We start from the raw sequence: 14,077 nt of genomic DNA, 5'->3' as shown, positions 1-14,077 counted from the left end.
TGTCAGACTCTGTGTGGAGCCCAGGCTCAGGTGAAGACAGAGTTGTCTTCATGGCATTGGGATACTGAAGTTCAGAAGGGCATGGTCATCGTGGGCCTGATCCTTGTTCTCTGGCTAGCACATCCTTTGTGGAGGATAGTTTCTATTTCTTATAATGCAGGATATTTATTCTTTTCAAATCTTTGTTTCTTCTGATAGCTGAGTGATATCTTCTGTCTTTGCTGAGTTTTGGGTCCACATTTTGCAAATTCTGGGAATCTGGGCTTAGAGGAAGGAAGGAAAGAGTCAGCTTTACCTTATATTGAGGGCCTACTTGGGCTTCACAGAGGTGAGCAAGGCTCAGGAGGGAGGCCGACAGTGAACATCCAACCCCATCACAGCTTCACTGTTCTTACTCAGATGCCATATTTTTAAAATACTTTATTTTTTTTTCATAATACTGTCATTACAAAAAAATACAAAAAAACTACTATAAAAACATTCAAGGGCTTGTCAAAGTGAGAAAACCTAAAAACCCCATCCCAGAACCTGGCTGAAGCAGTCTTACCCTAGCTCCTTCACTATTTGACCTTTATACAGTTGTGGGAGTGGGATGGGGTCACACAGGCATCAAAGGGCTAGAAATTCCCCACGCAGCCTCCATGAAGGGTAAGAAATAAGTAGCTTCATATATCACAAAAATGGGATTTGGAAGTTTAGGGGTGGCTAGGCCCTGAGTTCAGAGGTGTGGGGAGAAACCTGTGACCCTGAATCTCTTGGTGGGGAATAGCTGCCACCTGACCCCAAAGCCCTTTCCCTTCCTGATGAAGGTTGGAAGACAGACCGTGCCCTCCACCTCTTAGCCTTAATACAGCAGGCCCCCTCCCCTTCCTCTGCCCTTGCACATTCCTGGGAGCCGCAGGGAGGACAGAACTTCCAGCTCTGCAGGGTCTGGGCAGGGTAGCTGTCAAGAAGGCTGAGGGTCCCATTCACTTCCCTGCCCCAAATGAAAAGTGTCTCGTGCTCAATGGCCCGGTTCATGGGCTACAGACCTTCCCTTCCCATCTCAACCCTGGAGAGGCACACACAGCTCTAGGTGTATGTTTTGTGTGCATGAATAGGTGTGTGATAACCTTGGACACTGTGGACTTGAGGGTGGGGCTGGGGTGGGAAAGCAGTGCCCATTTTATCCTCTTCCTCCCTCAACAGGAGGAAGCTGAAGGGAAGGGAAAGGAGAGGTATTAGCAAAGCTGAGAGGGGAAGGAGGACATGCTATTTACAGGTGTGGACAAGGAATCTCTATATCTTCAAGTAGCACTCAGGTCATTCTCCAGCCACTGGAGTGGGAACTGGATTCAAAGGTTGTGACATGAAAATTGACCCCTGGCCTGGGCTAGCTATCCCCACCTCCCTCCCATTCCCCCAGGGCAGCCCAGCTTTGAAAGGGGTCAGGGATAGGAACATTTCCCCTGAAAACCAGTGGCTTTTTTTTTTTTTTTTTTTTTGCACTTTAGAAAACGTTGCCAGTGTCCAGTGGACATCAAGTTGGGTGCACAATGGATGGGGTGAGTGTGGGGGGTATTGCTGTGGTAGACTCTGGGTTGGCTAGGGCAGAGCCTAGGAACAAGGTAGGTGCTGCTTAAGGATCTGCCGTGTCTGTGGTGTTAATCTATCTGGGAACCGAACTTTGAACTCGACAATGAGATCTCCCCGCTGGGTGGGCACCTTGGGGAAGGGAAGGCCCTCCCCACGGAGTCTCTTCACGGTGCCTGGCTTGATGACATCATTGCAGGGCAAAGGGATCACTCGGCCATCAATGGTGGGAATGTTCACGGTGCAGCCGCACAGCGCCTAGGGAAAATTAGACAGAGAATGAGGAGAATGTAGGGTAGAGTGACTGGAAGGGAAGAAAAGTAAAAGTGGGGAAGAAAAAAATTTCCATCACTCCCACCCGCTTCCCAGTAAAAACATGATCTGATCCAGGCCCCACCTCCTTGAGGCTGATCAGGGCACTGTAGAGCACGTTGGTACCGTCTCGGCGGAAGTGTGCGTGGGGCTTGTCTTTGAGCACAAAGACGATGTCGGCAGGGATGTTGTCAGGTGTGGCATCGCCCTCTTTGGGGAAGGTGATCTTGGTGCCTTCCTTCCAGCCACGCTTGATGACAATATGCAGGATCTTGTCCTCGGTGCGCACAGTTCGCCCATCAGGGTTGAGGCGCCGCCTTGTGATCTTCATGCGTTTAGTGGAGCCGTGGTAGATTTCCTCCAGGGACACCCTCAACTCATGCACCACAGGTGGGTCCTGAACCTTGCGCCGAGGGTATAATGGTTCTGGGGCTCGCCTTGGACCCCTACTCAGCCCATTGAAGCCAAAACGGCCAAAGGCGCCAAATGGGTCATCATCTTCATCCACATCCATGTCATCTGGGTCAAAGCCACTGAAGGGACGAGCCGAGCGACTGCTGGCAAAGAAGATATCGAAGGGGTTGGAGCCTCCAAAGAAGGAGGCAAAGGTGGCATGGGGGTCTCCATGGAAGGTGTAGTGAAAGGAGCCGCTGGAGCCACCTGAGGAACCGCCGCCAGTCTTCAGGCCTGGAGGGAGAAGAAGTTAGGGGCAGTGCGGCTGGTCTCCGCCCCACCCTAGTCACCTCCCCTTGCTCTCTAGCTCCCAGTTCATCAGCCTAGAGAAAGAAGCAACCTTTAACTCCCACAGAAAGGGCTGGCCTAATACAGTAAGAAAAATCTCTGGCAAGATTAATTTCTACTTTTTTATATGCTTAATAATAATAAGGCACATCTTGAGGGTCAAAGAGGCTGAAAAGCTAAGACCAGAAGACTTGTAGGATGCAGCCTCTAGCGCTATAATCTCTTCCATCTACCTGTGACCCAAAGATGTCTCACTAAGCCTTGAATGGCTGGCCTGGGGTCATATTACAAGTCATACCTGGCTCCCAGATTTTCTTATCTCCAAAGACAGGGCAAGAGGCAGTCACAAAGAATTTGACCATCCAGGGAGCTAGTAAGTGACTTGTCCCAAATAAGGTAGCGGTATCATCAAGGAGGAAGTCCCCTCTCAGTCTACTTCAAGCAGTTTCCTCTTTGTCTGACTCCCACCCAAATGGGAAATCAGGAGGGCCCTCAAAAGTAGGAAAGATCATTAGCCTGGAGAAGAGTTATTTTTCTACAAAAAGTTTTAAAATGCTTCGTTCCCACATTCAGGGCTCACAGTGTTGCACAGCTCCAAGGGGTACCATTCACACAAGGGACAAGTGTAGACTGTGCAACACCCTGGAGTGCACAACACCAAACTTTCTCCCCATACCTTATGGGGAGAAACCTTATGTCAGAGCAACCAAAATGCATGAATGAACTGGAACATTGCAGTGGCGACCCCAGCGACTCTCTCTGGAGTCAGGTTCTATCTCAGGGGCTCAGATTCCTGGAGGCAGTCTTCATGGGGCATGGTGGTGATGGTGATGGGATGATCTAGGGTATACAGACTCAGGGCTGGGGCCCAGGCTAGGGGAAGGGACTCTTCTCTTTGGGGCCTTTATCTCGATGTTTATTGGCTGGGGTCATATCACAAGTCATACCTGGCTCCCAGATTTACTTATCTCCAAAGACAGGGCAAGAGGCAGTCACAAAGAATTTGACCATCCAGGGAGCTAGTAAGTGACTTGTCCCAAATAAGGTAGGGGTATCATCAAGGAGGAAGTCCCCTCTCAGTGCACCTTGGAAGCCTGAGCCTGAATTAGCCTCTTATTTCCTGGGCCTACAAGAGGAGATTTGGGTTTCATTGAAGAGGCCAAGAGGCAAGCAATTCAGTGACTTGTAACAGCTGCCTCTCCTCCTTCCTAAGACTCAAAGTCTGTTCTTTCCTTCTATTGGGGGTCTGATTGTCAGGTGAACTCAAGAAGCTTGGCAGAGCTCAGTGAGAGAAATTGGTCTGATGATGACAGGAGGGGGTAATTTCTCTGCAAGGATTCCTGCTGTACCACTTCTACCCCCTTTTCAAGCTGGGAACAACTCGTCCCCAGCCAAGGTGCACAGAGTCTATATTCATAACTGTTCTGGCTGCCTCCTGGGGAGGGGTCAGGGCAGACAGAAATACAACCCGCATTTCCAAGGCTGCTTCTTCCTTCCCAGGCCCTGGATGTCTCCTTAAGGTTGTTCTGTATCCCCAGGAGCCCTCCTGGGGTGTAGATCTGTGTTAGAACCAGTGTCTGGACCTAGGGCCCAAGCTTTGCCCTTCACTTAGGTTTGGTCTTGCAGAAAGAAGTCTACCAGCTTCTCTGATGATTCAATGGTAAAGAATCTGCCTGCAATGCAGGAGTTCAATCCCTGGGTTGGGAAGATACCCTGGAGAAGCAAATGGCAACCCACTCCAGTATTCTTGCCTGCCGAGTCCCATGGACAGAGGAGCCTGGCTGGCTATAATCCACTGGGTCACAAAACACTTGGACAATAATCCAGCTCCTCAGTTCAGTTCAGATCAGTCGCTCAGTTGTGTCCGACTCTTTGCGACCCCATGAATTGCAGCACGCCAGGCCTCCCTGTCCATCACCAACTCCCGGAGTTCACTCAGACTCACGTCCATCGAGTCAGTGATGCCATCCAGCCATCTCATCCTCTGTCGTCCCTTTCTCCTCCTGCCCCCAATCCCTCCTAGCATCAGTCTTTTCCAATGAGTCAACTCTTCGCATGAGGTGCCCAAAGTACTGGAGTTTCAGCTTTAGCATCATTCCTTCCAAAGAAATCCCAGGGCTGATCTCCACCTTTTTCCTAATCAAGATGAGGCCAAGCAGAGGAATGAATGCAATTCCTAGACAGGTCACATGGTGGCATGGTGTCTGCACTGCTTTCCTCTTCCCCACCACTACCCCTCCCATCTCTCTACCCCAGAGAGAAACATTTCTTAGCTGAAAGAATACTGAGGATTTCAGCAACTGCCTGGTAAATCTGGGAATTGGCAAGTCTAATAGGTGAGGAGGGAATAATGGAGGAACTTTGGCATGGAGAATAAGAAGAGAGGGTTGGGAGGACTAGGGTGTACAGAGGATTGGGTCATGCAACACAAAGCAAGGGCTGGGGAGAGGAAAAGAACATTCTTTTGAGTACCTACTCTGTGTCAGGTACAGTACATATCATTAGCCCATCTAATTTTGAGACTAGAATGGGGAGACTGAGGAGAAAGTGGAAGAAAGGTGGATGCCACTGGGGAGGAAGGGCAGTTCCTCCCGTAAAGGAGAGTCCTCAGCTGTGACAATGTCTCTTAATATAGCCTGACAGGTGCTTGTGGCTGGCGGGTGGCAGGCGGCCCTGAGGGGCAGGCCCAGAATTAGTAGCTACATCATGCCCGTGGGATGTGCTGGGAGGAGCCGCCCTCTCAGAGGCTTTATTTGGACCTTTCCTGCCACCCTGTGCGTGGCCACCAGCTACCTCAGGGAGGGGGCAAGTTGCCAGCAGCAGTTCCCGTTCCACTCTTGGATCCCTGCCACTTCCTCAGGGAGTCAAAACTCTAACTCTGTTCTGCTGGCCTGAAGTGGGCAGGAATGGGGCAGGGAAGGGGACAACCATCTCTAGCTCAGAGTTCCAGTGGTTAATTCCCTGGCTGCTTAAGGGCCAAACTTTTATGCTGATGATTGTAAATGCTCTGTCCTCAGAGAGCCACACACTCCCTTTCCTAACCTTCCCCATCAGCCAATGAAGCAGCAGGGACTTCAGGCAGGACTAATAAGGCTGGGAGGGAAAGAAGGGAGGGGAAGGCCTCTGGCTCTAGCTTCTCTAAGGCCTGAACCTGAGGAGGGAGAGGGGCAGAGAAAGGCAGGGAGAGGGATGGAGAGCTGAGACTGGGGAGTGGATGGTCTCTTTTTTCCTCTGGATGTCAGTGCGGGGAACATTTGTGCCTCTCACCCTTTTCTCAGTCTCTAGTTCCCTGCTTTGAGAACTAGGTCACCCAGGACCCCCAACAAGGACAGACATCCAGTATCAGGCTGGGGCACTGCCCTCTTACCTTCCTCCCCATACTGGTCATACAGGCCCCGTTTCTTAGGGTCACTCAGCACATCATAAGCCTCTGCAATCTCCTTAAACTTCTCCTCAGCATTGGGTTCTTTGTTCTTATCTGGATGGTACTTCAAGGCCATCTTCCGATAGGCTTTCTTGATCTCATCCTCATTGGCTCCAGACGGGATCCCAAGAATCTTGTAGTAATCCTTTCCCATTACAGCCACTGGACCGGCACTGGTCTCCTTGTTTCTGAAAGAAACCAGGGCTGATCCTTGACGCCACTGTTCCCTTCTACCCCAGTCCTATTCCTGATGATCCTGAAGTTCCTAAATGACTCACTGTGTAACTTTCAGCAGGTCATGCCTGTTCTGTGGGCCTCTGTCTCTCCATCAGTATGACGAAAGGTTTGGACTAGAAGATCTCTTCCAGCTCTGACATTCTAGGATTCTGTGATTCTTTCTTTAGTTCCTGGGTTTTCCCAACAGGAAGCTGGGGGCTGTGGCCCAAGTCTTGGGGCTATTCTAAGGCCTAGGTCCTTGGGCCAGACTGAGGACCCCCACGAGCCCAGCTGAGTGCGGTGGTACCATGGACTGACAGATCCACATACAGGAGCTGGCCAAAATCAGCATACTGGGTGAGGTCACCTGAGCATCGTGGTCTCCTACGCCATGCCTCAGGCATGGTGCCCAGGCTAAGGGCAGCTGGGGCAGTGGCCCAGGACTGGGGATGGGCCTGGGTCTTCAGCCAGATGCCTTGGCCAGCCAGGCTGAGTCAGGTGTGGGTGCCTGAATTCCTCTCTGCCATTGGAGACCCCAGGTCTTCCTACCCCCACTCCCCAAACTATGCTAAGCCTCACGTGTGACTCAGATCAGAGGATGACTAACAGCCTTGGAAACTGCTGTTTCTAACTCCCTCATTAGCAGGGGGGTGACACTGCCCTCCTAACCAGGGCAACAGTTTGCTTTACTCATTTCCCAGTGTCTACACACAAAACTGTGTTTGAAGACATATCTGTGCTGCCTAAGCATCAGTGTTAGTGAACAAAAGCATCCTAGGGTAGGGTCTTTTTAACCTTAGTTTTTAGGAGACTGTTGGGCACTAACCAACATTTCCTCAATACCTTTTCTACCTGTTCTTCTCTCTCACCTGCCCCATGGTTTAGGATCTGGCCCAGTGCCAGGCCCACACTCCTTTAATAGTCCCTTGCATGCTGGGTGCAAGGGCATTTGTTATTTATATGAGGGAGAAACACAGGACTCTAATTCTTTCACTCTAATCTCCCTCCATCGATGTCTCTGTGGTGGATATGAAGGAAGGGCATTTTCCTGTAGCTAGAGCTATCTGGGGGAATGGCCAGAAGCCATTCTCTGACCCAAGACTTGGCCAACCCCTGCCAAAGCCCAGAGTCTTTCTAGCAATGTCCTGGGCTGGCAGCCACAGCTGAGGCCTGCTTTTCTGCCTCTGATTGCTTCAGAGAGGTATACAGAGTTTTCTGGCAGGAGTAAGGGTTATAATGGGTAAGGGGAGGCCTCAAGGCCTCAGGTGCACAAGGACAAGAGCCCTAACTCCTGCTTCCACAGGGCCTGTTACAGGTGGCTGGGTTGACTCATGGTTCTGGGAGTCATCTCACTCTGATGAAGAGAATGCTCCAGTAAGGCGGGTACTCCCCCTTCTCCCTACCAGCATGTCATGCCTGGTGGGGGGAGGCTGCAGTTGGGGGAGGCAGAAAAGAAAGAGCATCTGGGGGAGGGCAGCCATTTTCGGAAGCAGCAGTAAGAGCTGTCTGAGAGGGAGCTGGGGGTGGTCTGCCACCATCTCTGCCTCAGCCCACACTTTCTTTCCCCTGAAACTGGGAAGGAACCGTATCACACCAAGAGGGTGCCCCCAGAGAACTATAGCACCTTTTAGGCTGAGAGTGAGGGGAATGGCTTGGTACTGCTCTCACCCTCCCCTCGATGACCCTGCATTACCTCTTCGTATGGCCAGTTTCCTCCCTGGCAACCACCTGCTTGCTGTTCTAGACCTATAATTGTCTTGCCTCCACAGACATAGGGCAAGCTCTTTCAGGAATTGCCTTTTTTCTTTCCTCCCTCCTTCCCTCCCTCCCATACCCATGAGCCACATGTTGGAATGACAAAGGAATCCCATGGCGTGGCACTGCCTTGGATGGAGAGAATGTTAATGTACAGGCAGGAATGAAAAATGAGAAATAGCAAGGGGGACTCATCCAGGAAAGGGGAATGATTGATACAGAAAATGAAGTACTGAGGGAGGGGGATGAAGGATGACAAATGGAAATGTCTGAGGTGGCAAATGGGTTACCAATGGGATGTAAAGAGTTGAAATACTAGAGGAGGTATTTGTGGAAGATGGATGCCCGAATGGTTTGGTATAGGAGATGAATGACAAGGGGTGCAGTTCATTCAAATGTAAGAGTGGGATGGAGGGGGATTCTTATATGTAGTTGGGGATGAGATGAGATGGAGGAAGCAGATAGGCAATGGAGGGGGATATGACATGAAGAATTTCACTTGGTATGGGTGAGTGCCCTTCTCCAGAGGGACTTACCGAAACTTTACAAACCCATTCAGCGTCCACGCTCGAAGTTTTAAGGGCTCCAGCTGAATTTTAAACATCAAGCTGGCTAAGAAGTCTTCTCCCCAGAAGTGTGGGAAGCTCCGGAAAGCTCCTCGGGCCTGTAGTGGGGGTGCTGCTGGGGATGGGCAGGAGAGCACTGTGCGCTTAAACATGCCCAGCCCAGCCCCTCACCTCGGATCGCTCCACCGGAGCCCGCTTGGAAAGCTGAAGCTCTGGAAGCCACCTCCTCAGGGTCTCGGGCACTTGCCCAGCAAGCCTTGTCCGGTGCAGCAGGAGCTGGACCTGATCCCCAGGTGTGGAGAGTGAAGGGGTAGGGTCCAGCGAGCACCTGCTCTCAGGTGCAGCGAGGTCTGGCTGATTGTGAATGGCTGTATGGCAGTGTGACAGTAAGGCTGGCAGTGCGAAGAGCGAGTGCTTGTGAGTGGCAGCGTGTGTACCTGTGACAGGTGTGATTGTCTGTGAGGGCCTTAGAGGCAATGTGTTCTCGCCTCTCCTGGGGAGGAGCAGACCCCAATCCCCAAGAATCTACTCAATGAAGTCACTGACGGGGAGTCTCCTCCCTCGCAGATGGGCGGGGTGGGGCGGGACAGAGCTCGGCTGGGACAAAAGGCGCGGCGAGAAGAGGAGGGGAGGAGAGGGGAGGGGGCTCCGGCGGAGGAGGGTGGTCGGTGATGTCACCGGCGCTGGCTCACTCGGCTGGCTCAGAAACGCCTCCGCAGAACCCAATGCGACCCGGCCCGACCCTCCCCCGGCTCAGACGCTGGCTGCCCCCTGTAAGAGGGTCGCGGACATCAAGCACCTTGCAGACTCCGCGTCCCCACACCCCCGCGGCGGAAGAGTCGATGGGCCCTCAGTGTCCCGATCCCCGCTCCCCCCGACATTAGGACCCCTGGCTTCGCGACGCCCCCATCCCCACCCCCGGGACCCTCGAGTCCTGGCTCGGCGTCCTCACCGGTGAGGAGCTGCGGGCGCCGCCGCGGTCCGTCAGACAGCCGCTGCCCCCTCCCCCGGCTCTGGCTCCGCCGCCTCCACTAGGGACAGGAGTCGCCCGCCCGCCGGCGGCAGACGGCCGGCCCGGGAACCCGCCCCCACAGCTCCGCCTCCGTACTGCCCATTGCGCGGTCTGCCCGTCACTCAGCTCAGCTTCTGTTGTAATTGGACAGCTTTCAACGAGTGGCTCTGTGGTAGCCGTCCCTTCCTCCGCCCCTGTCACCCGGCCACACGCGCACACATTCCGGGCAGTGATTGGTATGAGTCTGATTGGTGCACTCTGGAATCAATCAACCACACCTCTTCGCTATCTGGTCATGTCATTGGTGAAAGGGACAGAGGGCGGCAACTCTTCGCGCCCTTTGATTTTATTGGTTGGTCAGTGGGGCTTAGACCCGAGTTGGGGGACAACTATTTTAGTCCAATCTCCGGTTTGAGAAGGTGGGACGTACTGGCCGCTGCTCGAATCTCGGGAGAACCTTCTGGAACCCCTGCAACGTCAAAGGCAGCCTTAAAGGAAAACTGCACCTACCAGTTGGCGGTGACTCTGGGCATTCTTTCCTTTCTTCATTTAAGAGAGTAGGGGAGAGAATAGTGCACCCTGGGAGGTGTAGTCCCTGGACCAGGGTCAAAAGGTCATTCTTGCTTACCTGTCTTCCATTGAACCGTGAACTTACCTAGCCCTGACCTGATTTAGCTTTACCTTACCGTGACCCGGAGTTGACCTGATGTGACCCAACTGAATCTCAAAATAGAACACGGTAGATGTGCATAGTACTCTTCGGCTCTTTCCTTTGTAACCTGGTAGTTCTCCACAATGTTAGCACCTCCATAATTCCCTTTCTGAGTCCCCTTTTTACTCTGTATGTTTCCCTCATTCGTGTTCCCTCATGAGCAGCCCCTTCTCAGCAACCCCCATGATACCCATTAAAGTTCTTCCTATAATCTTTCATCTTACTTCCCCTTTGAGTTCCCATCTTACTTCCCCTAAGCCCCGTTTGACTTTCCTCCCTTCTTGGCCCCATAGGATCTCCTGTCTTTCGCCCATGATCTTTTGCCTTACTCTATTCTTAATCCTTATCTATTCCCATGACCTCCCCTATCCTAGTCCCCCTTTTAATCCTGCATCTCAGTTCCACATGATCTTCTTTCTTAACACCCTCATAATCTCCCGTTTCAGTATCCCCACCCCCATTAATTCTCAGCCCCAGTGTCCCCGATGTTCAGAGCAGGCAGGGCTGCGGAGGCGGTTGCCAGCGGAAGCCGGCGCTTGAGCAGACACGGTGCCTGGCGCCCACGTCACTGTCTCCCAGGCCCATCTGTGCTAGAGGGAGCGGGGGTGGAGAGGGGGTAATCCAGGGGTGAAGAGAGGGAAGGAGTTCTTGGGGGCCTTGAGGACAAAGAAAGGGCCAGAGCAGAAGCTGTCACTTCTCTTTCCTTGCGGTTTCCCAGAGGCAGAGTATGGACACCCATGAAGTCATGCAAACTAGATGGAGCTTGAAACTGAAGCTTGGAGAGCATCAATATCTAGGACACAGAACAGAACAGGAGGGGAGTCTAGGGGTCCTAAGAGCAGGTCTGCCTATTCTCTACTATCTGGCTTTCTGGTTATCATGATGGGTATTCCAGGAATAAAGGGGTGCGAAGGAAGGAAAGGAAGTGTGGTAAGAGGAGGCAGGGTGAGGGCGGGATAAGGAGAGGAGGGAGGGAAGATGGGGTAAGGGAGTATAGGAGTAGAGGCAGGGGAGAATAGGTGTGGGGGGTGGGGAGAGAAGGGGGAAGATGGGTGAGGGAGTGGAGGGAGGGGAGATGGATGAGGGAAAGGGGATAGGAAGGGGGGGAAATGGGTTGAGTAGCAAAGGGATGGGATAGAGAGATGGGGTGAGAAGGCATGAGAAAGGGAGGGGAGGTTGGGTGGTGAGTAAATGAAATAGTGTGACATGGAGGTGGGAAAGGGAGGGTGAGGGGGCTCAGGACTGGTAATGGCTCCTTGTATCCAAGGGCACTCAATCTTCCACCTCCAAATTCATGGGGGCCTGGACTGTGGGAGGCTCTGCTTCTTCCTATTTCCAGTTCTGTCTATTTTGCCTCCTCCAGCCTTGCCTGTGCCAACACGGAGGCAGAGTTTAGTCACTGGCCTTTACCTGGTCCCAGCTAATGCTAAAGTGTAGGCTTAGACCTTCAAGGGGGCAGAGCTGTGCCTTCAGTTATTGGTGGCACAGATTCTGTTGTTTGCCAAGTTTGCAGTTGCTGTCCTGTGACCCATTGTCCTGGGTATCAGGTGTGTGTGAGAGGAACCAGGGGTGCCTCAGGGTGTGGCAAAGGGTGTGAGGAAGTAGGCTCTGAGGGCAGACTGTTGACCTTGTGAGGCTGCTTACCATATTAGTGCCTAATTTCCTCTTTTGTAAAATGGCGATAGAAAGCAGCCATACTTCATAGGATTACTGTGAGGGTTAATTGAGGTGACACATGCAGTGCTGACAGCTTGGCCTGCAGTTAATGCTCAGGAAAGGTAACTTATTCTGTATGTTCGCTGACATCTGGATATGTGAGTGCATCTATAAACGTCGGAGTCTGGAAATTATTTGTAGTGTTGTGTTTATCAAGCGATTTATGAGTGAAAGTGTATCTGTTTAATTATTTTTGTGTGGTAGTGTGCTTGATTCTATGTTATTTATTGTAGGTATGTGATTTTGTGTTACTGTACATATATGATTAAGTGTAGGCCTGTGTCTGTCTACATGACAAAAAGTGGATGAAATAAGGCTTCATGGCTGTTGGTACGCTGACACTGTCTGCCTTTGTATGCATGCATCTGTGATCTTGTCAGTTCCAAACACCCCCACTCACCCTCTCTCCCTCTGGAGACGTCACAACCGTAGATGTCCCTCATTTCCTCACCCTGAGAGAACCGGAACTGGGGGCAGGGGCGGGGGTGGGTGCCAGTGAGGAGGTGTTTAGACAGGAGCACATGTTCCCCCCCAGACTGTGTATGGGAGGGGGAGACCTCTCTCACGTATATCCTGAAGGCTCCAGAGGAAGTGCTCCCCCCAGCCTGTTCTCAGTTCCCTGTCTTGTCACCATGGCAGCAGTTGCCAGGGGCTCCCAGGGTTGCTAAGATCTGGGTGTGGGAGGCTGCCAGAACTGTTGCCAGTAGAAACAGAGAATCCTGGGGGAAAGGAAGACTACCCCCATGCTGCCGGCTTTATGCAGTGACAGGACTGTTTCTTGGACCTCTCCTGTGTCCCAAAATTGTTCCTATAATTTGTATGTGGCAGTACTAGGGTTGGTGGGGGGCTTTAACAGGAAGCTGGAACTAGAATACAGAAATTCACATTCTGAGGAGAAAAGGGGCTCTAGCCTGGCTATTCCTGTCTTTAAGGTTGGGAGGCTCTTAGAAATTAGTGACTTCCTTATTCTGTCCACCATCACTTGTACTTCTCCCCTGGCAATATCTCTTCTTAAGTTCTCCAATGGCTGGTACTTATCTGATGTTTCACCTCGTATAGGAATACCATGTTGACCCCATTATCCACTGACTCCTTCCTGTAGTCAGACTCTTTGCATATCACCTGGATACACACTTCATGCTGACACTTTAGCCCAGAATTCAGTCCCGCAAGGAGCCCCAACTTTGGCCTCAGCCTGAGACACTGATATTGGATCAGGTAGTTTTCCCATCCAGCCTCAGTCTAAGCCTCCTCCTAGATCTTTTCAGATGAGCCCTAATCTTGACACTGATACTTGAACACTGACCAGTCATCTAACTCCCAGGTACTTGTCTAGTGTCTCCCTGCCTGTTCTGAACCTACACTGACTAGTTGTTGCCATCTCTTTTCAGTTGCTAAGTTGTGTCAGGCTCTTTGTGACCCCCATGGAGTGTAGCCTGCCAGGCTCCGCTGTCCCTGGGATTCTCCAGCAAGAATACAGGAGTGGGTTGCTAGTTCCTTCTCAAGGGGATCTTCCCGACCCGGACTGAACCCATCTCTCCTGCTTAGCAGGTGAATTCTTTACCACTGAGCCACCGGGAAACCCTGCAATGACTAGTACCATAAAAGTTCACAGGGTTTTTTTTTTTTTGGTTTGGGGTGAGAGAACAGTACTGGGAATGACCATCAGAGGGCGTGCAACATCAGGTTCTGAACACATGCTTCTCAGAGCCCACCTGGACAGGGGATAATAGGCGAATTGTGATATTGGATCTCTTCTCTCAGATCAGGGCTCAGAGCTGGAGGCACAGCAGTTGGTCTAAGAGGTTGAACTAAAGAAAGTAAGGCTTCCAGCTCAGCAGCGCTGATGTTTTGGGGTCATGTGGGTCTGTACAAGCATGGATCTCCCCATAGTTCAGCAGGCCTCAAGGCTGGGGTTCCAGTACAGTTCAGTTCAGTCGCTCAGTCGTGTCTGACTCTTTGTGACCCCATGAATCGCAGCACGCCAGGCCTCCCTCCTCCATCACCAACTCACTCAAACTCACGTCCATCGAGTCAGTGATGCCATCCAG

The 14,077-nt window shown here is 51.9% G+C and overlaps 1 protein-coding gene across 1 annotated transcript; it reads right to left on the bottom strand.

The window, feature by feature from the left end:
- Window positions 1-402: 402 nt before the first annotated feature.
- Window positions 403-9,120, bottom strand: DNAJB5 (DnaJ heat shock protein family (Hsp40) member B5). Its single transcript, XM_052644743.1, has 4 exons — window positions 8,557-9,120; window positions 5,993-6,237; window positions 1,970-2,571; window positions 403-1,830 (listed from the first exon to the last, which is right to left on the bottom strand). The coding sequence occupies exons 1-4, from the start codon at window positions 8,736-8,738 to the stop codon at window positions 1,597-1,599; spliced, it is 1,263 nt and encodes a 420-aa protein (XP_052500703.1). The 5' UTR covers window positions 8,739-9,120; the 3' UTR covers window positions 403-1,596.
- Window positions 9,121-14,077: the final 4,957 nt, after the last annotated feature.

This window comes from Budorcas taxicolor, chromosome 8, assembly GCF_023091745.1.
Source record: "Budorcas taxicolor isolate Tak-1 chromosome 8, Takin1.1, whole genome shotgun sequence".
NCBI classification, from domain to species: domain Eukaryota; kingdom Metazoa; phylum Chordata; class Mammalia; order Artiodactyla; family Bovidae; genus Budorcas; species Budorcas taxicolor.
Note: the sequence above shows the minus strand (reverse complement) of the source record. Positions and strands in the feature narration are given on the sequence as shown.